Here is a 27,260-nt window from a genome sequence, read left to right on the forward strand (position 1 = left end):
CCATTCATCCTCTGCAGGAAAAAGGTTGAGTCCCACTGGTCTGTGACCGCGCCGGCTACTCCGCTTTCACCCCCGCGCCCTGAAAGGGCATCTGCCACCTGCCCCGCCAGCAGCAGCAAGGCCGAGGCCGGGTGGCCAAGGGCAGCTGTCCGGGGGCAGGGGAGCACCTCCCACCCCAGGCCCCACACGGGGTCAGCGCTGGTCCCGCGGGCCGGACGTCGCGCCGGAGCAGGGTCAACGTTATGGGGCAACTGCTCGGACGCCCCCCACCTCTGCCGGCCCCCGGGCCACCCGCCCCTGTAGGCCCCGCCCCCTGCGGGTGGGAGGTGGAGCTCGGGGGGCGGGGCCTCTGCCGCCGCCAGTCCTGGAGCAACGCAGAGGCGCCTCGGCTGTGACCGGCCTCGCAATAGGGCGGGGAGGGGGCGGGGCGCGGGCGGCGATAGGACGCGGGGCGGGGCGGGGCCCCGGCGCTCTCGCTGATTGGGTAGTAACCGAGCCAGGCATTCTCCCCCTAGAAGGGGGAGGGGCCGAGGGCGCGCATGGTTGCGGCGCTGCAGAGCAGCCTCCGCTGTCTCCTGCCGTTGTCGCTGCCGCGCGGCCCCGGCCGCCCCCGCGCCGCCATGCAGCAGCCCCAACCGGCCGCCGCGGCGCCAGGCAGCAGCAGCAGCGAGGGGCGGGACGCGGAGGCGGGCGCGGGCTGGCTCGGCGCGCTGCGCTTCGACAACCTGGCGCTGCGGTCGCTGCCGCTGGACCCGTGTGACGACCCGGCGCCGCGGCCCGTGCCCGGCGCCTGCTTCTCGCGCGTGCGGCCAGCGCCGCTGCAGGCCCCGCGCCTCGTGGCGCTGTCGCGGCCGGCGCTGGCGCTGCTGGGGCTGCGGCCGCCGGCGGGGTCCGAGGCCGAGAACGAGGCCGCGCTGTGCTTCAGCGGCAACCGCCTGCCGCCCGGCGCCGAGCCCGCCGCGCACTGCTACTGCGGCCACCAGTTCGGCAGCTTCGCGGGCCAGCTGGGCGACGGCGCCGCCATGTACCTGGGCGAGGTGCTGGGCCCGGCCGGGCGGCGCTGGGAGGTGCAGCTCAAGGGCGCCGGCCTCACGCCCTTCTCCCGGTAAGGAGCGCGGGGCGCCTTGCCTCGCCTCGGCCTCTGTCTCCGCCTCCGCCTCCTGGCGGCGGCCCGGCCCCGGGCAAGTTGGGCGATGCTTTTCCCTGCGCTGGCCGCGCACTCCGGCCTGCCCCGCCCCCACCCGCGTCCCCTCCGGCCTCGTTCTTGTCCCCTGGCGTCAGCGGACGGGACGGTCCCCAGCCATCTTCTTCATCAGGGAGGCTCGCAGTGGCCCCGAGCCTCCGGCCTTTGGGCTTGTTCTGCCTAATCCATGTCTCAGTGACACCGCTCTAGACAGCAGCTTTTGTAGCTCCAGCACCCCATCAAGGTTTGGTTATTAGCAGGGATCCTGGTTTTCTCTGACTTAAAAAAAAAAAAATCGCTAACTTTAAAATTAAAAAAAGTAACCCAAAATCCACATTTTTCTGTGACTTAAAATGAAGCGCCACTAATGTCTAGCTAGGTTTAGGTAAACATATAGTTAGGTTTAGGTAAAATGAAATGCTACTAATGTACAAGTCTAATTGAAGGAAAATGTTTGGTTACTTTTCTTAATCTGAAAATTGGGGACTTTTTAAAATCATCCCTGGTTATTAGGGCAGGAGGGGGGAGTCTTAAGATGGGAGTGGGTTTGAGATGCCCTTGTCTTCCACAAGAGTCACATGCGCTGCACAGTTGTCTGAAAGGCACTTGCCACCATGCTCTAGCCCAGTGGTGCCCAGCATTTTTGGCTGGTGTACTGAATGGGCAGTGCCGTGGGCTCCATCCTGCTGTGCAGATACAGGGAGGGGGGCAACCCTGCCCAATATGGCCACACAGAGGAAGGGGCATGGCCCAGAACCAGCCTAGCCCTTCAACCCTGGGGGGGGGCAGCATGGTCCAGTCCCTGTCCAGCCACAGGGGACCCTGATCCAGCCACTGGGGGTGGGAAGAGGGGGCATGGCCCAGCTGTAGCCCATTGCATGGGGATTGGGTATTTGGTAGGGTGGAGGGTGGCCATATTAATTGCCAAATTTCTGGATGTGTAGGGAGCTCAGTGGGCTAGTTGGGATGGCTCTGTTGGTCACACTTGGCCTTGTGGCCAGACGTGGAGCACCCCTGCTGTAGTCTAATAAAATAATAAGTGGGGATATCAGAGGGCAAGGGAAGCATCTTAAATCAATCAGAATTCCCATTTTTCATGTATTACTTCATCTAGGAAAATAATTGGTACCATCCTAAAAAAAGAACAATCAGTATTTTAGAGAGCAGAGACATTTAGCAAAACACAAAGGGCAAACCAAACCAAACCAAGTGAATAGATTTGCAGAGGCAGGGGTGTCTGTAGCAAATCAAAGCGATGCCACCAAACAAAAGCTAAAATGTAGGCAAGCTGAGACTTGAATGATTTGGGAATGAAGAACTTTCAGGTTAAAACATTTACAAGATCAATTTTGCTAGTGGCAGACAGCCAAATGTCTGAAGAAAGAAAATAACTTTTAACCTTAGGAAAAGGCATCATTTCTTTCCATCCAGTTGGTAACTAATGGTTTTCCCATAAGTTGTACAGTTCTAGTAACGTTTGGCCAAGAAACATCCACAGTTCTAAAACAGCATGTATGCCAGGAAGGTTTTGCAGTTTTCTTCTTCCCCTCTTCAGCTTTTGGGTGATTTTGATGTTGGTCCTTGTGGTGTCCTTGTGTAGCAGTGCTCTTCCCCTAAGGATCTCATTTGCTTTCCTCAATCCACAGACTCTAGCCAGGCCAGCTGGTGAGGATCGCTAGATTTATGCCAGGGCCTCTATGATCCAGCCGTGCATGTGCTGACCCCAAGACCCAGAGAGGGCAAGCATCTGTGCTGTGCCACATCACATGACCTAGAGTCCAGTGTTTTGTCTTTTCAAGAGATCCATTTTTATTTAGTTCTGTATGTACAGAGACATCTGCACAAAATCCTATGTCATTCAGTGGCAAAGAGGAGATGCTGAAAGGGAGAGTAAATGGTATGACCAAGGTTTTTTCTGCTGTTCCTCTCCCACTTGCAGTCTCTGTGATTTGGAGTCTAGAAGTTCTAATTCAGAAGCTGTACCCAGAGAGCATCCGAGCAGGGCCCAAGGCAAATCAGCCTGTGTGGGCCATGCCGCTGGATGCAAGGAAGCCATTGGGGGTCAGGGAGGTGGTGCCAAGCAGTCGGATGTGAAGCCGGCGTCAGTGTGGAGTTGCTGTGGCCACTCTGCCTGGCTCCACAGGGCCCCCCAAAGTGTGGGGCCTGGGGTGGTTGCCCTGGTTTGCCCCCCCTAGGGACAGCCCTGGCTCCTGCTACTGATCCTCCTTTGAATTGGTCCAGTCTCTCTTTGAATCTGGCTAAACTGTCAGCTTCCACAGTGTTTGGTGGCAGGGAGTTCCACACTTGAATTACTTGCTGTATAATGACATGGGAATGTCCAGGAATTATGGGAGAGGCAAGGATTGCTTAGGGTGATATCTTTTATTGGAGTAAAGTTAGGTAAGCTTTGGAATGCAAGACATTCTTCCTCAGGTTTCTGATCACAGCAGGTGGGCACAGCATAGTGAACCACAGCCCAGGGGAGGAGCTGAGAGCAATTCCAGGGTAGCAGACATCTAGTTAGCAGAAGGAAAGAAGCCGAGTACTGGGAGATCAAGGCCTATCAAAAGGGAGGAGGGCTGCTTACCCTCCTTGTGCAGAAAGAATTCAGGAGTTGGGTAAAACATAATATACCATAAACCCACTGTCAGTGTTTAGTCCTTGGCTCTTGGCGTCCAGCCAGCTTATGAATTTTTGTTCCCAACCTCATCTTTTAAAAGTATTAGGTAGATTTCCCTTGAGCAGGAGGATAGTGAGGTCAGAGAGAGTGGGTTTTTTTACCTGCCATTTAAGATGTAACCTTCAGTACATTTTCCAGGTCAAACAACTGCTGGTTGAACCAAGCAAATGTGTAACTTTGAATACCAGAGCAATTGAATCTATTTACAGCTCCTTTTGCCAGTGTATCCCATTTTGTATCCTCTTAACTTTTAACAAGCATTTGGTTACTTAACAATTGCTTGTTAAGTGAATTCATCTAGGAATAACATCAGGTGCTCTGCTTAAGCCCTGGCTACTCCAGTACAGATATTTGGGGGGGGTGGCAAACTGGTCAATTGACCACTCAAATATTGTCAGTTGACAAGTCAGTTGACTACATATTTTTGGCTAGTCAAAGATTATACAATTTTACATAACAATAACCTTTGTAGTTTTCTTGACAGAAATATGATTTTTTTAAAATATATTTCTTACTGGAAAATTTGCACCTTTCTGTATTATTTGGACCTATTGTTTACAGTTTTTGTCCAATATTTGACTGGTCAGATAACCATCCCTAAGTTTTTTTTGTACCCTTAAACTTGCTGCGTGACAGAAATCAAAGGTTTCTTTGACTATTGTTTAATTATATTAAACTAGCCATTCTCAGACTGTCCCATACCACTTCTTAACCAAGGCTTCCTGTTGTAATCCTTTTAATCCTAATTTTCCACCTTCCCAACAAAAACCACATGGTTTCATTAAGTGAAAAAGTAATGTTAGAAGCTGACATTTAGAAGACAGTGAAAATAAAAATGTTAGTGTGAAGGGCACCCTTAATTTGCATCATTTGTTGCCCCTTTACTTTTCCCATTAGACTTACTTGCTTATTCTGGAAACTTTCTAGTCATAGCAATAGTAGGAAATTTTAGATTTTTGCAGTGTTAAAATATTATTACCTGTAAATAATACATGAAAAACCTGAAGCAGGCAGGAGAAGTGAGTAAGCAAGGGTTAGGATTACTAGGTCCAAAAAAAAACCAATTTAAGAACCCAGGCCTTGGAGTAAGCTAAGTTATGGTTACAGGAGGTACTATAAGATGGTCTGTCTTGTTTACAGCTTCTGAAACTATCTGGGAGTAGTCTGAAAACTGTTGTAGTAGTTTGTTTAGTATGTTTGATCTGGGTTTAAAAAAATCTAGTTTGAAGATTATCAGTGGTATGAGATAAGTGAATCAACATTTAAGGTCCCTAATTATGAGCAGAAAGGTACCTATTCAACTATTTCTAAAATTATAATCACTTCTTTAAAGGAACACAGTTAAAATAGGTAATACATGTTGTTAAAACCTTGGAGTTTTGCTTCTTTATTTTTTTATTCATTTACCAGTATTTATTTATTTTTATTTCTTGCAGCTTGGACAGTGAAAGTAGATAAAAGGCATGTTTATTTTTGTTCAGTCAGCATATTAAGTTAAGTTCTGCCTTAGTTTTAAAACCTATCTTTAGTAAAAATTTTAAAACGCGAGTAATGGGAGCACTTCTGTTGGCCTTGCTTTGAGTAACAGCATATTGTGTGGAATTTACATTTTGGTAAGGTTTAATGAGCCTGAACCTTGAGTGCATTCAGAAGTTTTACAAAATGTGATTTAGAACCTGTAAGAATAGCAGCACAGATTATTTGGCTGGATAGCTGTATCTTTTACCTAAGTTCTAGTGTTTTTTTCTACTGATGTGTGTTAATATAAACAGCAGAAATAAATGTTATTATTTGAGAACCAGTATTGTACTGTAGAAGTTAGGCCTGGGAGTTGGGAGATCTGGGTTCTGTTCCTTCTGTCTCTGCTGCTGTTTGGTTGTGTGGGCGGGTTTTTTTGTGTAAGATGTTGCACAAGAATTAAGTACTGGTTTTGTTTTTGTTTACAGGCAAGCTGATGGTCGTAAGGTCCTGCGGTCAAGTATAAGAGAATTCCTGTGCAGTGAGGCTATGTTTCACCTTGGAATACCCACAACAAGGGCTGGAACATGTGTAACATCTGACTCGAAAGTTATTCGGGATGTATTCTATGATGGAAATCCAAAACATGAAAGATGCACAGTTGTCCTGAGAATAGCTTCCACTTTTATAAGGTAGAGAGAAACCTATTTTTCAAATTCTTTTTCAAACAAAACCAGCTTCCTGGTATTGTTAGAGAGAGAGTACATTCATCTGTGCAATTCTCATCTTAAGAACTTAGCTCTCTGGCATTAGGTTGTGGAAATCTGGGCTCTCTGTGGAACAGATGGGATGTGCCAGTATCTTTGCATGCTGCCAAAATGAATATTAATTTGTTAGGGAGTCTGGTACTTTTGGAATTGGAACTGTTTACGTTCCATACATTTAAAAATAAATATTTTGTCATGCTTAGCCAAGCAATTACAAAGAAAAGCTGTCTCTGTTATTCCTAATATTTGTGGATTATGGAGACAAGACTGTTTTAAAACCTGCTCGAGGAAAGGTTCTACATCAAGATGTACTTTGGGTAAATGTAACATTTATCAGGATCCACTTTACAAAAGCATTCTCTGAATTGGTGAATGTAATTAGAGTGCCTGCTTGAAGCCTGGAACTATGTTAAGACACCATGAAGATCTATAATTTTTTTCTCACAAAATAACAAAGCTAGCAAAAGGATGAGGATTAGGGTATATATAAATCATGGAAAAATCTGTCTTGTGCAAAAATGGTAACTTGCAGGATTGGTTTCCATTTGATGTGCAGTGTTTGCTTTAGTCTGATTTTCCGTTCTTAAATGTTTACCATATAATTACTTTTTAATTGAACTACATTTGAAAGAAACTTCTGAGAATTGTACTGTAATACTAACTGAGACCAGTGATCCTGTTATTCTCTGCAAGGGACATGCATCCACTAGAGTGTCATGAAACCACTGAGGCTCAAATAGGGCTATATTCCAAGGTTGCACTCTCAGTCAGTCGTTAGACCCCCAACTGCAACACCATAACTCTAAATAGTTATGCATTGTAGGTGTAATGCAACTGATTTAATATGTGTCAACATTATTTTAAAACAGGTTTGGATCATTTGAGATTTTTAAACCTATGGATGAACATACAGGACGGAAGGGTCCCAGTGTCAACCGAAATGATATTCGAACACAGATGCTTAACTACGTGATCAGTACTTTCTATCCAGAAATCCAGCAGGCTTATCCTGACAACACTATTCAGAGGAATGCTGCTTTCTTCAGAGAGGTAGGAAGGCCGACAGTTTCCTTTCATAGAAGTCACAGAAGCAAAGTATAAGATCATTTTATCTTATTAGCAACATAGTCAGAAAATGTTATTTCACCCTATTTTGTCTTTTGGCTAACTTAACTTTTTTGTTTTGTTTTTGGAAGAAAACTCCTGGTGGAACGATATTTTGACAGTATACTTAAAGAGTCTTGCTTACCTCCTCACCAGTAAATTGAGGCTTTTAGGCAGCTGCACAAAACTATTCTCTTAGCAAGTTGAGTGCTAGGGGTGTCAGGGAATTTTGGACCTGATTGGCTGCTGATGGCGGGAGGTGAGGTTTTAAAGTATCAGAATGATTGGTCTCCTCCTGTTGTATAATTTGAAAAAAGAGTCAGTCGAAAACAATTTATCTTCAAGGTTTATAACTCAGTTTTTTACAGTTGTAAAGAATATTTTGGTTCCTTCAGTAGTCATGAGTTGAACCCCTTGGGCGCATCCCCCCCCCCGAGTGGGAGTGTGCGTTTCCCTGAGGACACACAGCAGCAGCATAATGTGTGCCACTGCTACTTGTCCCCAGGGAACACCTATGCACACATGCTCTGGCATGCAGCACATTGCCCTGGGTGGGGTAGGGGAGGCTGGAGCCAGCACCTGGGCTGGCCCCAGCAGCCTTACCTGGGTTTCTGGGCATGGGCGACTAGTGCTTCTTGAGTCGGGGTGGGGGGGGGGATCCCCGCGCGGCCGATCTCACTCACCAAAAAGTAGCTGCGGCGCCTCCAGAAGTGGCTGTGGCTGCTTCTCCTGGCGGCCCCACTTCCCGGCCGGCCCTCGGAGTGGGGGGAACTGGCACTCCCACCTGCTTCCCCTGCTTGTTGCCTAAGCAGCGAGCGCAGCTGTTGGGGTGGACCAGCGCTCTCATGGGGTGCCTGTGCACCCCTGTGCACCACCTATACATCACCACTGATCCTGGGGGCCCCAAGAGGCTGCAGTTATGGCGATCCTACAGCAGGGCGCCTAGCCAGCAGCCAGATCATGGCTTTGGCCAGCCAGGCTCCAGCTTCGAATGGTGTGTGCTGCTGCTGCCATGTGGACCACCCCACTTTTTTTAGGCACATTTTTTTTGACACCAGGATTTCCTGGTTTCACTTCCCCCCCGTGCTGCTAAGTAGCAGTGTAGTGAATGCCTGCATGTGCAGTGTGTGTGGCACCACAGGTGGCTTTATGGTACCGTGTACTACACATTCCCGCTCATCTGGACATGCCTCTTATGTCTATATAGCATTTATGTATATTTATTCATAGTTAGTTTCATAGTCGGTAGGGTCGGAAGGGACCTGAGCATGTCATCAAGTCCGACCTCCTGCCATGGGCAAGAAAGGATGCTGGGGTTAAATGACCCCAGCTAGGTGATTGTCTAGCCTCCTTTTGAAGATCCCCAGGGTAAGGGTGAGCACTACTTTCCTAGGAAGTTGGTTCCAGCTCCTAGCCTGCCTGACTGTGAAGTAGTGCCTCCTAATGTCTAGCCTGAATCTACTCTGTCAGCTTATAGCCATCATTCCTTGTAACTCCTGGTAGTGCTCAGGGGAACAGGGATTCTCCCATTGCCTGCTGGTCTCCCTTGGCAAGTTAGTAGGCAGCCACCAGATCACCTCTCAGCCTTCTTTTGTGTAGGCTGAACAGGTTCCTTTGTACAAACATGTAATATGGTTGGGCTAATATTGTGGAATCATAGCTTGAAATGCCTTCACTGCTGTTTGTTCATATTGTGCATAAAAATGTTGAAACAGTGGTAGTATTCTTCACTCTTTAGTTTTAGTTATTCTTAAGGTAGTAACGTGCATCTACCTTAGTGGGGACAAGGGATGAGAGGTGCTAATTGCTCATTGAAGTATCAACAAGATGCACATTCAGGTAACTTTGCATTCTAGAGCTCTATTCAGTGCATACAGTTTGAAAACCCCACATAAGGAAGCTGGAAAAGTAGAAAGAGGCCATAAGACTTACCAGCTGGATCTTTCTGAGTTTCTTAAAGGAAAAGAAGTCTTGGCTCTGACAGAGGATATAATGTATGATAACTGAACTTAATTTTAGAGAACTTAAATTTGGCAGTTGGATAAAAAAAAAAAAGAACTTGGTTGATACTTGGCTCAGTGAGGCAGCAGGATTTGCTTTACTTGTCAGGATGTATCATGACCTAGCTAGTACTGTATCAATTTCAGGAACTCTTGAATTGAACCAAAATGCTATTTTAAAACTTTTGATCAGGGTGAGTTTGTCCCAGCCGCCTGCAGAGGGTTCGGGGATTGAGAGTATGGTCGGGGATAGAAAGGTAAGAAAGATTTATTTACTTAACAAAAACACAACTACGCATAGTAACAAGACAAACAATGACAGACAAAAGCAATTTGCTTCAGCAACTTATCGACAGTCCCCTCTGCCTGATACACAGCAAACTTCTCTTTCCACAAAGTTCAGTGAAGCCAGGCGTCCCTGAACAGCACTGTCTGAAGGGTACGGGGAAGGACCCTGGAATGCAGTTCTTGGGCTCCTCGAGGTCCGCGGGCCCACTGATCCAGGCAACAGCTAACTAATCCTTTTCACACAGCTGTATCTTCCTTCTGAATGGTTTCCAGATATTCCAGCCAATTTAAAGCTTCTGAGTGGTTCTGATATAACGTACAACCACTCAGATTCCTTTTCCTTCAACTGTGCTTAGACTGACCAATTAGCAGTACAAGCCTTGCATTCCTTTGATAAGGTAATTTTAACTATGCCCCAGGGCCTTACTACTTCAGGGCTTTGCTAAATAAGTAAGGCTTTGCTAAGCCTTACTTTATACAAGGCCTTACTACATCTTAAACTTTAATTAGGCTTTTAGTAACAACATATAGCTTAATATCTAAACAAATACAGAAAAACACTTGGTCTAATTTTCATAGAGCCTTCAGCAAGCACCTTTATTACACAGACATAATTTTAGCTGTCACAGAGTTTCATTTAAATCACAATTTAAATAACTGGTCAGAAAGCCTTGATTTAATCATTGTTTCCTACAAAAAGTAGGAAGCCCGGGAGGGCGGGGGTGCATGTCCCTGATCTGCACGTAGGGCAGGGCAGGGCAGGCTGAGGCCAGGGCAGCGCCAGGCTCTTCCTTGCTGGGCTGTGCTCAGGCCAGGTGGCTGCAGCAGCGGCACTGGGAGCAGGGCCGTGGGAGGGGGGCTGTAGCCCCCCAACCCTCATTCCCAGCACCACTATCGAGTGCAGTGTGGGCAAGGCCTGGCAGGAACAGCTCAGTGCAGCCTTCCCCTCCCCAAAGGCATGGGGACAGGAGAGGGTGGGCTGCAACTGCGGGCTAGCAGGCTGCGCTGGGCTGTTCCTGCCAGATCTAGTCTGCGCTGTACTTTATGTGGATGGCGGAGATGCCCTACCCCTGTGGTCCCTCTCCCAGTGCCGCTACCGTCTGGCTTCATCACAGCCGGATCACAGCCTGGCCAGGAAGAGCCCAGTGCTGCCCCAGCCTGCCCCGCCCTGCGTGCAGATCCGGGGGCATGCGCCCCTGCCTTCCCAGGCTGCGTGCCCCCTGCCCCGCTCCCCGTGCCCCCTGGATGAGCCGTTCACAGCTCTGTCCCCGAACCTGCCCTAGGTGTGCAGGGCTTACCCCTCCCTCGCTGCTGTTGGGGTGGGGGGAAGAGGCATGGTGGTCAAGGCCCCAGCAGTGAGGAAGGGAGTGGGGTAGGGCTGGGGCCTCCATCTTCCCCTTCCCTCTCCCCTCCCCACAGACTTACCTGCTGGGGGTGGGTAAATCTTTGATTCCTCTTAAATTCCAAAAGTGATCTCTGATGTAAAAAGGTTGGAGACCACTGCTGTAGACAGTCTAATCTGGGGGAAGTTATTTTATGTAGTATATCTGAATTTACTGCCCCCACCCTGCAACTTAATATGGTTTCAGTTACCTTATGTGTATGAGTACTTCCTAAAGAGAAAACACTGGAGGGTTAAGTTTATAAAATATAGTACTCAGAAGTTAGGAAATGCTGGAGTTAAGGTTACCTCGGTTTCCTCAACGAGCTCATCACTCTCATCCAAGGTTTCTTCATTATGGTTAAAATTATAGACATCACTTGAAGTGTCCATGTTGTCCTGGAGTTAAAAGATTTGGTTTACTAATTGCAGCTGTTGTCCATGTTATTGAACCAAGGTATTTAAAGATTACATGGTGCAAAGATATGTACATAATAACATGCACTATGAGAGCAACCTTGTTTTGCTACTCGTTAGAGTAGACAATGCTTAACAGTCCATTCATGATTTTTTTTTGTTCAAGTTGGGCTTTAAAGTCTCATTATATAAGAATAACTACTCTGAGGTCAATGATGAGATGTCCAGAGAAGTTAGTGTTCTGCTGCAAGCTATTGTGTCTCTGAACTTGAGGTCAGATTGGTGTTCATTCATTCTTTCACATAGAGATTGTCCTGTCTAATATAGATTACAGAGGGGCACTATAAGCAGATAATGGCATATATAATGTTGGTAGAGGAGCAGGTGAATGAAGCTGAGATGTTATAATCAGTGATGGTTGGTTCAGACATGGTGTGATGTATGTTGATGAGTTGGGATCTGAGTCTGTTGCAAGATCTGGGGTCTTGTTGTAAATAGGAGTTAGGTAGCCTGTTGCTGGAGAGGCCATTTGCAGTTGCAGGACTTCCACAAGCCAGGACAGATTCGTTTCCCAGTGGCTGCCTTGAGATAGTTGTCATTATGCAAGAGGTGTTGGTGGTCATTAATGTGCCGAAGCTGGGGCCTATAAGTGACAACCAGAGGGATTCTGTTGTTCTTTTCATGGAGTTGGTATTGTAGCAGGTTTAAGTGGAGGTCTGACTCTAGCTTTGATAACTGGCTATGGTTTTGGGATTATATTGTAGATTTAGAAATCTCTGTGGCAGGTCTTTAAGGTGTATATTCTGGTTGGTAGGTTTAGTGTAGATAGAAATGTAACATAGAGATTGGCTGTAGTCAGTGGATCCTGCTGATGGCACCTAGGTAGCTGGAGTGGTTGGTTAGTTTCCGATATAATGTGGTAGTAGTGTGTGGCCATTGCAAACCTTCTTCTTCTTCTATATTAATAAAAGGGAGTGTGTGTATATGTGTCAGCACCATAGCTCCTGTTAACCAGTCCCAGCCACAGCCCTTAGGGGAATACTCCTAAATCCGGAGCCTTCTCCAGCTGTACTGGTTGACCTTGGCCAGGAGCTTTGCTAAAGAATGTTTTGTACATGCAGATTTATTCTTCTTCCTGGTGCTGACCCGTCACAGGGGGTTATGCAGTATAGATCAAAAAATCGGCAATGTTTTTTTTTTGAGCCAAATTACAAAAAAAAAAAAAAAGTGCCTAGGAGCACACTCCCAGGGTCCCTTTAGTATTCATGCAAAGTTTCACATCTCTAATATGCAAAGTTTCAGGTCTCTAGATATAATGGTCTTGGAGCTATGGTGCGTGCGCGCGCGCGCACACACACACACACACACACACACACACACCCACCCACCCTTTATTAATATAGAAGAAGATGGGGATTGTATAGATGTTGTTCTGGAGTTCAGTGAACACCAGAGGTTACCTGTTACAAATATAGTAATAGCGTAGGGTTGTTTTGCATTAGCTTTTCTAAATAAGATTTCTTCCAAATAGTGTTCTCGAATCTGTTTTGGAAACCTCCTTTATTGTTGGATGACTGATCTAAGTTTGTCAATGCTTCCCCTTTCCTTCATTCCTGACTCTGCATTATTTCCTTTCTTTTATTCCCACCCTACCACCAAGATTTGCTTGGAAGCCACATGTATTTGGAAAATGGAGGAATAATCCTTTAGTGGTACAAAAGGTGACTTCAGTTAAACAGAGAAGGGAAGAAAATAGAATGAACACAAAGTATAGCGTGATAATAGGAGGAGAAGACACATAGCAAAGCACTCTTTAAGATACATAACTAATTGTAAGTAATCCAAAAGCCAAATCATGCTTCCATTATAGTAAGTGAAAAATCTGTAGAGGGCATTCCATTGGCATTCTGGATCAACCATTATTTTGTTTTTGGGTTAGTCCTGTTAGTGGAGCAGGAGAACATGCCGTAGTGGAAAGTAATTTTCCTGAATTGCAAACTTTAAAATATAACACAATAGGATTTTGCAAAATAGTACAATTTGGCTTAAAATAACAGACCCCGCATATACAAATGCCTAAGCTATATTGAAAGTGGACAGTGTTGTTTTTTCAGATAACAAAGCGGACAGCAAGGTTGGTTGCTGAATGGCAGTGTGTTGGATTTTGCCATGGTGTGCTGAACACAGATAATATGAGCATCGTAGGACTTACTATTGACTATGGCCCTTTTGGGTTTATGGACAGGTCAGTATGGCATAATGATCTGAAATGTATAAATGTTTGCTCTGCAAAATCTGACTACTTTTGTTTCTTTTCAACTTTCTTTTAAGTGGATGTATGAACCTTATTTGTAACAAGGACAGTTAAATTAGCTGTAATTACCCTGCATTTATTTATGTTACTTTTTCTAATCTCTACTCATCTTATCTCTGACTAGACTAGTAGTACTCAAGCCTGGCCAGATCCAGCCCCTAGCGTTGTCATCCAGCCAGCAGGGCTCCTCACAGGTCTGAAAATTTAGTGTTTGGGGAAGTGGTAGCACTGCTCCCCTATTGCCAAAATTCTGGACCTGTGGGGAGTCTTGGGGCCCTGTGTGCTAGATCCAGTGCACAGAGATGCAGGGCACGATCCTCATATGCAGGCTGGAGAGGAGTGGACCTGATTCTAGCAGGCAGGGGCCAGCCAAGTCTCCATAACGCCTGATCCTGGTGTGTGGGGCTCAATCTGGCTTGCAGACATGCCGTGTTCCACTCATTTAGCCCATGGGGTCAAAAGCTTGAAGACCACCAATGTAGATTTTCTTCTTTGGCATTTATTTTGTCTTTGAAAGGTTTTGGGTGAGGTCTGGATTATCCAAAGAACAGCAGGGCAAGAACATGCTTAGATGAATAATTTGGGAGAAATGTCATAACTAGCAGCACTATTTCTTTTTGGATTTTCTAGTTTCCTAAATGATCTAACCAGTTAACTAGAAGAATGCTAACTGTTTCTTTGTTTGTAGATATGACCCTGAACACATTTGCAATGGTTCTGATAATACAGGACGCTACGCTTATAACAAGCAGCCAGAAATTTGCAAATGGAATCTAGGGAAGCTTGCTGAAGCTTTAGTCCCTGAATTGCCCTTGGAGATCAGCGAACTCATTCTGGAAGAGGAGTACAATGTAGAATTTGAGAAGCATTATTTGCAGAAGATGAGAAAGAAGCTAGGACTCATTCAGCTGGAATTAGAAGAAGATAATAAATTGGTATCTGAACTCCTAGAAACTATGCATCTCACAGGTTAGTGAGGAAAAAGAATATAACATGCAATGAATTTTACCTAATAATTTGAACATTTCAAAAATAGGTAACAAGAGACTAGTTTTTCCTTAAACACGAACAAAAATTGCTTCAAAAGTTTTGCTATATTTAAAGAAATAAATTGGATCATAAACCTCAAGTTAAAGCTACACAGTCTTATTTAATCTTTCAGAACAAATATAATTGTGGGTTTGGTTGCATTTTAGGTGCAGACTTCACAAATATTTTCCGGTTGCTGAGTTCGTTCTCAGTAGATTTGGATTTTTTAAAATTTGAGGAATTTCTAGAAAAAATTGCCAATCAGTGTGCTTCCATGGAAGAATTGAAAGTCGCTTTCAAGCCCCAGATGGATCCAAGGTACAAATTAAATAAACAATCATCTTTTTTTTAATTGGGGTTTTCAGACATCTCCATAGTATTGTTAATTTTTGTTTGTTTTTAATGTTTAAGGTAGTGTTAGAATGATGTCGTAGCCATGATAGTCCAGGAATTATGCAAGAGGCATGGGTTTCTTAGGGTGATTTTTTTTATTGTACCAACTGCATATTTGGGATAGTTAGACATGCTTGCAATGCAAGAGATTTTTAGTATTGAAAACATACCCACAAATTAAGTGTGATGTATACAGTGGCAGTACACATTCTCTGTTACCCTGTCAGAGAATTTCTAGGCCTTTGATTAGTGGGCATATCTTTTTTTTCCCCCACCACACTTAGCTTCTCTGCTGAGGTCAGCCAGGGTTGCCAAATTTGGTAGTTCTGAGATTGTATTTCACTTATAACTAGATTTAAACCACCAAATAAATATGTCACATCCTGCCAACAATCATTAACACCCTGTGCTAAATATTCTGTATACTTCCCCAGAGGCGTCCAGTTACCACTTTCAGGGCCAGATTCACTAGTACACAGCTGTTCTGAACTCTTCTGGTAGCACAGAGCAGCTGTAACTCTGTTGCATCTGCCACTTACTTTGGGATTACCAATGTGCTGCATTGCTGGAGCAGTGGAAAGCAGAGACTCACCAAGAGGTGACCTTTACATTTCTTGCTTGCTCCTAGTATATTTTTATGGTAGATCTTGTACATCTGTTTCAAGGGTCTTACTCCACGTCCACCCCCATTTAGCAGATATTATGTTGATTACAAAACCATTTACTTAGCTTTAATTCTTTTCCTCTAGGTACTGATACTGGAATTGTCAGTCTGAGTAGAAACCATAACTGTAGAGCATAGTAAGAATGCTCACACATTTTGCTGTCCTGACAAAGTGATGATAGTTGTATACCAGCTTTAAGGTGGTGGTGTTGAGTTAAATTTCATTTGAAGTGTGGTAAGTTAGAAAGAAAAATGTGAAAAAATCTAACAAGTTAGTTATTTCATACTAAATCAGGCTTCAGTTTGGATCTGCACTTTTAGAATGATGAATATGTATCTTGCTATATGGACATATTTCATTACACAGCTGTGGACGAGGCAGTCCTTTTGGGATACTACATTCAGACTCTGATAAAAGAGCATAAAAATGAATAAAGCCAAATTAGTACAGAAGTCAAGGTTTTTTGTGCGGTGCTGTATTACACTGAGTTTTACACTTAATTGCCATAGCTATGTGTGCATTAGATGCATAGATGAGAATTGAAGGGTAACTTCTTTGGAGGAAAAATCAAGTCTTCTAGGTAATGAGTTGTCCTTTAGTTTCTGGGAGAGGAGGGATGGTAGGGCCTCATGTCTTTTTAGCTCCTTTCTGTAAATGAATTGATTTGATTTACAAAGTTTATTTTAGATGCTTGGTTGATGCTGCATGGAAAAAGTACTGTAGTAAAAAAACAAATATCTTGCTTGTTTAGACAGTGAAGTGGAGAAGTTGCCTGAACCTGGTATTCAGAATGCTGTGAAACTCTTGGACTGTTAGCCTGAGCTTGGAAGCTAATCAAAACAATGCCAAAACAACTTGGATGTTAAAGGACTCCATTAGTAAAAGTAGTAATTTCCATCCTATAATTTTAACAAATTACTCCCAGTAAATGTCATTACCACTTTATTTTTAGCAGAATATATTAAAGCCATTATGCACTAAATTAGCTAGGGGCGTCTTGCCCAGAATCTCTTCTAGCACGATTGGTTAATATATAACAAGTCTGTGATTTTATTAATTTATGGTGTGATTATACGATAATACCAGTATGTTTACACCCAGTTTTTCCTAAAGCTTTCTCTTGTCTATACGCAGTATTTGTATTATTGCACTGTCATGCCTATAAGTATCCCCCTTCTCCCCACAGTTAAAGGTGAAATCCTATTAGATCATTCACTATACAAAAATACTGAACAGAGATTTTTCAAAACTGTCTGAAGCTTAGACAGTTTTCAGTAGCTTCAATGAGGATGGTTCATCTAAATCCTCTGGGGTTTTAAAAACCTCAGGTTTACAGTCTACACTTCACATAACAGTATGAGTGAATAAATGGGAGGATGAGGTAAGAGTGAAATGAACGTATTCTTATCATGATTTGTTGCATGCTGTACTTGCACTGTAAAGACTAAATTGCTAGGGGGAAAAACAGCATACACTAGAAAAAGCCAGTCCTTACCTGTCAATTAAGTGATTTTTTTTTTTCTTCTTATCTCTAGACAACTTTCCATGATGCTGATGTTGGCTCAATCTAATCCTCAACTGTTTGCTTTAATTGGAACAAAAGCTAATATAAATGAAGAATTAGAACGCATAGAACAATATTCTAAATTGCAGCAGTTAACAGCAGCTGACCTACTCAGCAGAAATAACAGACATTGGACAGAATGGTTGGAGAAATACAGGTGAGATTTATTAAATCACTTCCAAGGGAAATGGTGCTGTCTCGTACCCTGGGGGTCTTTAAGAAGCGGCTCGATGCCTACCTGGCTGGGGTCACTTGAGCCCAGTTTCCCTCCTGCCCAGGCAGGGGGTCGGACTTGAAGATCTACAAGGTCCCTTCCGACCCTACTTCTATGATTCTATGATATGATTCTATGAAATGGTGAGTTTGATGCATTTGTGCTCCATTACATTTATGGAGCAGCAGTGTAAATGACCACTAAAAAGGATTAGCTCATTGTCAGTAAAATGCAGAATCCAGGATGATAGGCTGCAACGGAGGATTGGTGTCCCAATTTCTTTGCAGGCTATAGGTTGCTGGCCCCTGGTCTGGAACAATTAGAAGGTGACTGAACTACCACAGGCTAATCTGTGGTATTATGAATGTTAGAATAATGTATGTACATGCTTAATATGTTTATCCATCAGAAACCTTAAAACTTAATTAGTATTAAATCCAGCATGGCATTACTACATTTAGGTGCCTCCTGATACTGGGGAGGCACCAGTGGCCGATTGCCGACCAGGGTGGGGTGTCCCCCCTGGGTGCTGGTGGCCAATCGCTACTGCCAGCACTTCTTTCTGCACCCCTACAATTTGGGGGGGGGGCACCAGCCAGTGAGGGCCAATCTCAGAGGGGGTCACGTGCCCCTCTTCTCCCCGTGCTCCCCCTACACATTGCCTATGGATACAATCAATAATTTTGACTTCAGGTCTAGGGTATATATTGCATATCTATTACAGTATGGTAAAGCAAGATACAAACACTTCAGCAGCAAAAGTATTTCTGTTTAGGAGTAGGTGAGGGGTAACTTAAGGCAAAACAAAATGTGGAGGTCCAGTCATTCTTCCACTAAAACAGTGATTCTCAACCATGGTGCTGTGCGATCCTTTCAAGGGTGCCATGTAATATTAGCACTGTCAGGTTTGTTAATGCCATTCACAAGGTAAACCTAAAGATTTCAAATAGGAAGCCATAGTGTTAAAAAATTCTGACCTGTTATGGACTTCGAGTTCTTTGCAACAGAAGGATTGCTCTTTTCCTATAATCAAAAAAATAAGTGAAAACCAAGCTGGTATTTTCCAGCGGGTGCCTTGAGTCTAAGGAGGTTGAGAACCACTGTACTAAGCCAACCCAGCACTTCACGGAAATACGAAAAAACAGCCAACTGAAAATTCTTTGTAAAGACTTACTTCTGTGTAAGGGAATCTCCAGTGGCAGAGAGCTCATGGAGAATGTTGTAGCTGTCTTCCATTATTAAGTTAGGACTCACTTGTGCTGGAACCTTGTGACCTTCTCTTATTTGTCTGATTATTTGTAGCCAGAATTAGTATTACTTAGGTAGAACCAATTGCTTCTAGTATATTCCATCTCTACCCTTTTATAAGTACCCAAGAGACCTAGACAACGGAGTGCTTAGAAAAATGCTGGAGAAACGTGATGTAATTAAAGAAACTAAGGTAGCATGATTATCAAACAGATTTTATCTGGCCAGATTTTTAAAAAGCAGTGATGTTTTCTAAAAATGTGAAGTCTCCAGGAAATGCATCTTTTGGTTGTCTATTGCTTTGCAGTGGCTGAACTTCAAGAACCTAACTTCTGATGAAATACGTTCTTAAATGAGAGGGGGTTTTTGGCCGGGGGGGGTTAAGGCAAATACCATATTAACTTGAATCTAAGATGACCCTCCAATAATTAGATTATGTATACATGGACAATTTATAATTAAAAAACCCCAATTTTCCATGTATAGAATCTAATTATTGAAGTATCACTTTTAATTCATCCCCCCTGCCACTGCATGGGGGCAGGCAGTGGGGAGGCAGATGACACGGGGAGGTCAAGCAGCTTGCCCCTTGCTTGTGTCTGCCCCTTCCCAGCCTCTGCTCCTCCTTTTCCTCTCCCCTCCAGCCTCTGCTTTTTGCATTCATCTTCCCCTTCACCTTCTACATAAGCAGGCTTTGTCCCCATTCTAGCCTGGGGCATAGAGCCCCAACCCAGCCCCCAAAGCAGCGATGTGGGCTGTGTGCTGCTGCTATGGGGCCATGCTCATGACCCACGTTGCATCATATAAAGGGGCCTGCTGGTACATATCAAAGGTAAGGAGGAGATCGAGAGGGGCAGGTAGGGAGCAGAGGCTGTGTGGTGGGGGGAGGGGGGCAAGAGGCTGTTGGTGGTTAGATGGCAGGGTGCAAAAGTGGCGGGGGGATGGCAGATGGCAGCTGTTGCTGGAACCTGAGCCACAGCAGCCATCAGTCCCGTCCCCCCATCCCATCCGTGTTCCCCACCCCACCCCCATTCAATTCTAAGACAAGGGGCTTCCTCCCATGTTAAATGGGAAAAATAACCTTGTTTTAGAAATAAATACATTTCTAAATCAGTATTTCAGATTATAGCAACAGGATTATAGGCAAAGTTCTCAACATCCTTGCTTTGCAGGTCCTTGTATTTCGGGAAAATAGACCCAGACCGTTTGAACCAAATAAACCAAACAGAAGTCCCAGTTTGTTTCTGCTTGTTTAATTTCAGAGCCCGCTTAGAAAAAGAAATAGAAAACATTAATGCTGTTGATACTTGGAATGCTGAACGTGTGAAAGTTATGAATTCAAACAATCCAAAATATATTTTGAGAAACTACATCGCTCAAAATGCCATAGAAGCAGCTGAAAATGGTGACTTCACAGAGGTACGGTATTGCTATTTACAGTGGCTTTATAATGATGGGCATGATAGCCCCTATTTTCCAAATGAAAGCTGGGAATGTGACAGTCCAGGTTAGTTTTGAAGGGGAGGTAGTGTAGTGATTCAAACTAAAGGAAGGGACTAAGAAATTCCTTATTTCCCACTCCCAGCTCCTGCTCCAGAGTGGTTCGTGGCTTGGTTGTAAGGTGTAGAATGAATACTTGCTTTCCCCATCTGTAGAATAGATACTTGTTTTCCGGGAGTGTTGGGAATTAGTTTGTACTTCTTGTACTGTTAAAAGTGGTGCCTTAATATTTGGGTACCTACTAATTTTGATAACTTTTCAATATGGTAATATAAGTATAGTTTAAGATGATAAGCCTCTCATTTAAACGGTGCCATAGTGATTCAGAACCTATAATGTTACACATGAATCTATTTTCAGACTAGTTGATATGTTTATTTCACTGTGTTCTTTTATCTGTGGCTCAAACTTAATACATAGCTAATAACTAAAGGTTATTTTGAACCTCTTAACATTCCAGTTCTTGCTTTCACCCTAGGTAAGAAAGGTGTTGAAGCTGTTGGAGGATCCATTCCAAGAGACAGAAAGTTTCAATGAGGTACAGGAAGAGCCAGAAGAGGAAGAAATAGTTGCTGCAGCTGCTGCTTGTGCTGAAGTGACCAGAAGCAAACCTCCATATTGCAGTAAACCTCCCATCTGGGCTTCAGAACTCTGTGTCACGTGATCTTCATAATCGCCTTGTTTTTGCTTTCACTGCAGATGGAAGATTCTGGTCTATCTTCAGCAGTGGGGGATCAGCAAGGCAACGGCAAAGTACTATTAAGTCAGTGAAACAGTTCATTTGGATGTGCCTGCAACTACACTTTAGCAATGCTTATTTTGAAGCAATCATGGATCATAGGTTTAAAAGACAATCAGCATCCATATACACCATTTGCGTAATGAATGACTTCCCTTTTCCTCACCATATTACAAGTAGAAAGTGGTGTTTCATGTTTGGGTGCGCACAGTTTTGAACGTCCAAATTCAACTGTTTTTATGTGAAGACAAAAATAACAAGTCAGAAGTCTGATCTATTTTTGTCTGATGTTGACCTAATAGTACTTCCAAAAGGTGTTTATTGCTTTTACTATGCAGGGAAGTTTGATCCTCTGTAATGGAGGAATAGGCTCGTTACTGCTTATTTGAAGCTATGTTTCATTTAATTGACTAGTTCATTTTTTGTGAACCTTTTGATTGATTTTTTTTTTTTGAGAATTTGTGCAGGTTAGGGTTTAGGGGAAGGAACCAGAGGGTCCTTTATTATAATATGCAATATGAAGGCCAGAATCAGGGGAAACTAAATGCATTGCACTTGAAAATCTTGGCAGAAAATATTATGCAGCTTCCATATGTTTGTGTATGATATACACATCTAAATAGTTTTTTAAAAACATTGGATTGCAACTTGTAAGCCAATTGACTCAAACAAGGCCGCTTAACCAAAATTAGTTTGTTTCGTATAAAGTACCTAATACAAGTTCATTATCTGCTTATGCAGTTGACATGATTTCTTCTGACATTTAAATTGGCAGATATGGGCTTATTCGTTCTCCATTATTCAGCAAGATTCTTGTATTTCTACTTTTCCAATGTAGTCTTCCACCCATCACATATGGTCCTGACATATGTTAAACATGGGAGTTGCCTTTCTAGTGTTGTTGAAGTGTGGTGCTGTCTGGGCATATACAAAGGATAAACCCTCCTCCCCTCTTGCTAATTTTATGCAATTTAGGTTCTGTTTTAATATTTTTCTTTATATCAAGTGAACAGCATTTAACTCTGAGCTTTTCCTACTGAACTACCAGCCCTCAATGTAAAGCTGTTCCTTCTTAATACAGAGCATTAAGGGACCTGATGAAGTAGGTGTTTCTGACTAAGCATAAAGCTAATAGCAAAAATGTCTTTTAGACATTAAAACAGTTTTGGGCACTGTTATATCCTAAACTAAGTTTTTAGTCCAAAGTGTAGTAGTTGAAATTATTATTTTTAAAGTAATATTTAAGTCACAGTTTATTTAAAACTTAATATACACACATAATCATGCAAATACTAGTGGAAAATAAAGCAAAGCAAATTTTAAATAAATATAAGTGTTTGGTGGGGAGAGAGGGGAAGGGGAGAGGGGAAGGAGTGACTGCAAGGATAAGAAGCAGACATCCTTAATAATTTTCACTTAAAATTTTTAGCCAGCTCATTGCTTGGAGAGTTCTCAGCCTGAACCTTATCATAGTAAGATTTTTCCACCTTGTTACAAAAAGAGAAGGCTTCCCATACCAGTAAGTAGAAGAATGCTGAAAATGTACATAGTTATTTTTTGGAAGGTTTAAAAACTGTTGGAAGTGCATCAGGCAGGAGTGCTTGTAAATGAAAGAAATCATGGCAAAGACCAGTAATGTAAAAGTATTAGTTATGGAAATTACAGGATTTAGGGGCTGACTTATTTCTGAAACAGCTTGTCACACTACTCCCATTTTGCTCTTTTCCATCTTAAATGTTTCTCAACAACTCATTTTTGATGGTGCTATGGTGGTTATTTTGCATATTGGTATCGAGACAACCCAGTTTTGGGCCACATACATTAATAAATTTAAAAATTGCAACAGTTCGCTTGAACTTTTTATTAAAATAAAATAGCCGTTACTTTTTGAACTGTAATTTTTGGCTAGTTATTAGCAGGTCCAAAACATGCAAGTGCTATCAGTAGTAAGAAATTCTAATAGATTTTTTTTTCTCTACTGGTTTCAAGAACAGTACCTCTGTGGTGCATCACTTTGAAGATTAGCAATACAAAAAAAAATAAACTGAGTTTTGGGATTTGTTCTACCTGGCTTCAGTTTAATATTGTTTATAGGTAAACCACCCTTCCTGTGTTACTGTTTTTGCCTTTTTACTATGACATTGAGTCAAAATATGGGATGCAAGAGATTTTGAATTTGGAGTCATTTTATGTATGTTAGGAAAGAGTTCTGCCCCAAAATGACCATATAAAGGTATTGAAAATTCTGAAATACTGAAAAATCAAGTAGGCTTCATGGTGGGTATTCAGATAACTGTTTTGAAAAGTGTCTAAAAATGTCTACATACCACAGCAAAACCCTTTCCAAAGGAGATTTATGCAGAAAAAGAATAATTTCATGTTAGAGTTGCTCTGTCTCCCCCAGTATCACCCTTGAAAGTGCTGGGGAGCCAAGGAAAGAACCACAGTTCTATTTCTCTGTCAGTTTATGCCTATTTACCATTTGTACCCAAAGCGGTATCCAGCCTCCCCCAAACATAGACCCCCACATTCAGAATATCCTGGTTTTTTTTGTTTTGTTTTGTTTTGTTTAGAACAAATCTGAACAATTTAGTGGATGTACTTGTATGTAGGGGTCAGCCATGGAAAGAGGCAGTTGAGGGAAGTGCCTGAGAGAGACATGCAGACCTGGGTAGTACTGGCTTGCAGAACAGGTTTTCCTTAAGAAAGAATTCAAATTTTTACAATAGAGCATGCAGTGTCTGAAAACTTAGATTGCTTGTCTTGCAGAGTGCTGAAGTAACTCTGTCGACAGGGTTTAGCATTTCCTCTCATTCAGATTTGTTTTGTGTTAAACTATGTAATCATTGCCACGTAAAAACAATCCCAGCCAAAAGTAAAGGGGGAGGGAGCTGGCAGTATAAAGATGATTGGAAAAAAACAATGTTTTTCCAATCTATCTACATTAGATCAGCTCTGAGAGGTAGATGATGATGATTTCCCTGCTTCTGACTAGATTTAGAACAAAAAGAGTAGATCAGGCTGATCAGCATGAAGCCATGCGGACTGAATTATGCTCTTGTCTTGGATCCATTCCCTTTTGGAGTAAATTCTTTCCAGGCATTAAAGTAGAATATTGAGAAGGGGGAAAGCCAAGGTACTATACTATTTGTGGGATCTTTTTAGGGCACTCCTGTCGAGCACAACATTTGGTCAAAGTATCAAATCTAGAATCAGAATGAAGTCTGAGTCTTGCCTCTTAAGTTTGTCCAGGTATCTTATTGTGATGCTGCTGAGAGAAGGGATGGTCTTGTGCTAGGGCATTCAATTTGCATGTGGGCTGAGTTTATCATCTAAAGATGCAATAGGTGCTCCATAAGTACCTCCTTCCCAGTAAAAGCAATGGAAGTTAAGTGCTTTTGAAAAAATTCATTAAGTGACAGATACAGAAGCCAGTGTTATATTTAGGAGTCTCATACAAATTGGTTGCAAATCAAGTGTCTAAATAGGTCAAGCATGATATATGATTTACAGCATATAAATACTCAAGTGCCTATATGCATCTTTAGGAATATAATTACCTTCAATAGTCACTGGGCCCAAGTTGCTTAGCATCTTGTATCTCAGGGTGCAGACATTGTCTTTGTACTACCATAACGATTTTTATGGTGGGACAAAGGGACAGCAAACCAACCCATACCATTTGTCACACCACAGATGCCCAAATTTGTGGTCCATCAAAGGTGGTAATAATTTCTGCCACTTTATTATGGCAGACATCTGTTAGCTTTATCACAGCAGTGTGTGGGCAGCCTGGAGCTGCCCATGCTTTTCAGCTGTCCCAGGCAGGAGCTCCCTGAGCTTCAGGGGCCTAATTCTGCCCTCCCTAGGAAGCCCCAATAGGGATCAGGCCCCTCAAGCCCCAGAAGTGCTTGCCTAACTTTCTCCTCCTACAGAGCCACATCCCAGGGAATCATTTTAGATAAACACGGACTTCCCTCAGTTGTACTTTACGTTCCTGGCTAGTATTCCTGTGAAACAGCACCTTATTCAGGCATATACAGACTTCCTGGCATAGTTGCACTAGTGCTATATGCAGTGCTTTCTTTTCTTTAGCAAATAATGCATATAGTTTTAAGCTGCTTTAGGTAGGATAGGTCAAAGAGTGTAGTACCAATACAGAGACAACAGATAGAGCTAAGTCCTCTTGAAAGGAAATTGTTGGCAATTTTATCTTTTTCTCCCTTCAAAACAATAATTCAGGGAAATCCAAATATAGTCAGGGATATTAAAATATAACCAGTTAGTGCTGCAGCAAGCTACTAAGAGCATGCATTTCATTCATGTACGGTTAACAGTTCTAAACTAATAACTCAGAGTCGACTTAAGGTTTCCACCTAAAGTGTGAATATGTCCTCATTTGCTTGTTAAAGGAACCTTAATGAATGAACTTTGTGTTTTCTCTAGATCATACAAGACTATTTGTTTATTTAGTTCTGTTCTTACTATTGTGGTGGAAACCTTGTATTTTCAGTTTTCTTGACTTTTGCTTTCTCAACCTTCGTGGGAATATTTTGTCAGTGGTATTCGTTTGACCTGGGAAGGCAGGTTAGCTACAGCATACACTTATTCAAACTTTCTAAAAAGTAAATGAAGACTTGTAGTGCAGACAGAAGACGGGTTGATTTTATTAGCTCGTGATTTCTAGAATTCTCATTTCAAAAAAGAGGAGCACTATTGCAGCAGAGTGGTATTAGTAACACATAATTCCATCATGGGCATAGCAAGCGAAGGAGATTGAGTTTGAAACTCAGTATGTGGGAGTTTTCTGCAAGCAGGAATTTGGCCCTAGGAACCAAGATCCTCAAAGACTCTGCAAGTAAAGCAACTAAATACCTTTGAGGATCTTGGCCTCTAGTAGCAGAGTGGTCTATGACTAGCTTACTTTGAGGTTTGCATCCAAGTAAAAAAGGTTATCATCAGGTCAAATCCTCTGCTAGTAGAGGGAATATATTGTTTATTTAAGAGCTACATTTTCAGCTGTGGTACAGTTTAAATTTGTACTGCAGGGCTTTGGGCTAAGACGGCCCAAAGTGAAACTAAGTCCAAACTACTCATGAGCAGAGGTAACCTTGGAGCAGTTTGCACAGTTTACTAATGAGAAACACTTGAAACAGGGCAAGGCTCTGGATGCTTCTAGTAGCATCATCAGGCACTGGGATTTTGCTTTTATGATTTAAAATATCATCACAGATCGGTGTGCATAAGCTTGTTAAATGTCTGGCTGCCTCACTGTGCTTTGCTATCTATTCATGTTGGCTTGTTTTGGCTTAAAAATAAGCTATGAATGAACTTTCTCTTTTTTTTTTTTTAATATAAGAAATGTACCAAATAAAACCACACTTTGTTTCATGTTCATGCTTTAATTCTCAGGAGGGCCTCTTGTAGTTGTTACTGTAATGACTTGGTATCTGTGGGAGTAACTGTCTTTGCATTGGGATCATAATCATCCTTGTATCACTGGAATATTTGGCACCTGTACAGCACCCTCTGAGGAACTGTATTGTATGGCCTCTATTCTTTCTCCTCGCTCTCCCTCCTCCACCCCTCCCCTTCTCTGTTATGGAACTGGAGTAGGATAGACATTTCAACAAGTCAGGTAGGAAAGCTAGATCTGTCCTTGACAAAAAAACAAACAAACTAGGTGCCAGAGTCAAAAACTGATCGTTAAAACCCCTGTTCAGTTACTGTCTCTCTCTGGAGGTGCCAGAGGGCCAAGGGCACTGAAGTTGATGTTCAGGTCCTTCAGAAGTACGTAAGTCATCAATGTGGCCCAGCTTGACGGCCCAGTTCCCATCTAAGCCCCACCCAAATGCATGGACCCAAATCAGCTTCTGCACGTGGCATGTGAGGGGCTGGAGCAAGCCAAAAAAGTTGGGCTCTGCACAAAACATGACTGGTGTCAATAGCTCGGGAATGTGGGAGATCTGCGTTGTTTCCCTCTGAGGGAGAGGACTCATACAAAAGTCTTACACTATTTAATTCTAATTAGTACCTGGGTCAGGGATTGGAAGCCAGGACCCCTTTTTGCAGTTATTGCCCTAACTGTTAAACTACCTAGCTCCTCATTCCTGCATCTTTCTGGCCTAATTAATATTTAATCGAGCAAAGCAGAATACTTTTGTGGAAGATACCTCTGCCCTGGAATAGCCAGGTGAGATGGGAGGTGGGGTGTCTCCTGGGAGGTCAGAGATGCAGACTTGAAACCTTTCAGGCAAAAGAAAAAACTAAATTCACCAGGGGGGGGAGAGACTAGATTCTGGACCCTGTCGTAAGG

General features: G+C 43.1%; 1 protein-coding gene across 1 annotated transcript; it reads left to right on the forward strand.

The window, feature by feature from the left end:
• The first annotated feature begins 542 nt into the window (after positions 1–542).
• On the forward strand, positions 543–26,335 carry SELENOO (selenoprotein O). The gene is made up of 9 exons (XM_014601012.3): positions 543–1,105; positions 5,810–6,013; positions 6,958–7,138; positions 13,393–13,523; positions 14,281–14,561; positions 14,789–14,939; positions 17,215–17,400; positions 19,968–20,124; positions 20,684–26,335. Exons 1-9 carry the CDS (start codon positions 621–623, stop codon positions 20,876–20,878), a joined length of 1,971 nt encoding a protein of 656 aa, XP_014456498.2. The 5' UTR covers positions 543–620; the 3' UTR covers positions 20,879–26,335.
• The last annotated feature ends 925 nt before the right edge of the window (positions 26,336–27,260 follow it).

This window comes from Alligator mississippiensis, chromosome 4 (assembly GCF_030867095.1).
Source record: "Alligator mississippiensis isolate rAllMis1 chromosome 4, rAllMis1, whole genome shotgun sequence".
NCBI lineage: Eukaryota > Metazoa > Chordata > Crocodylia > Alligatoridae > Alligator > Alligator mississippiensis.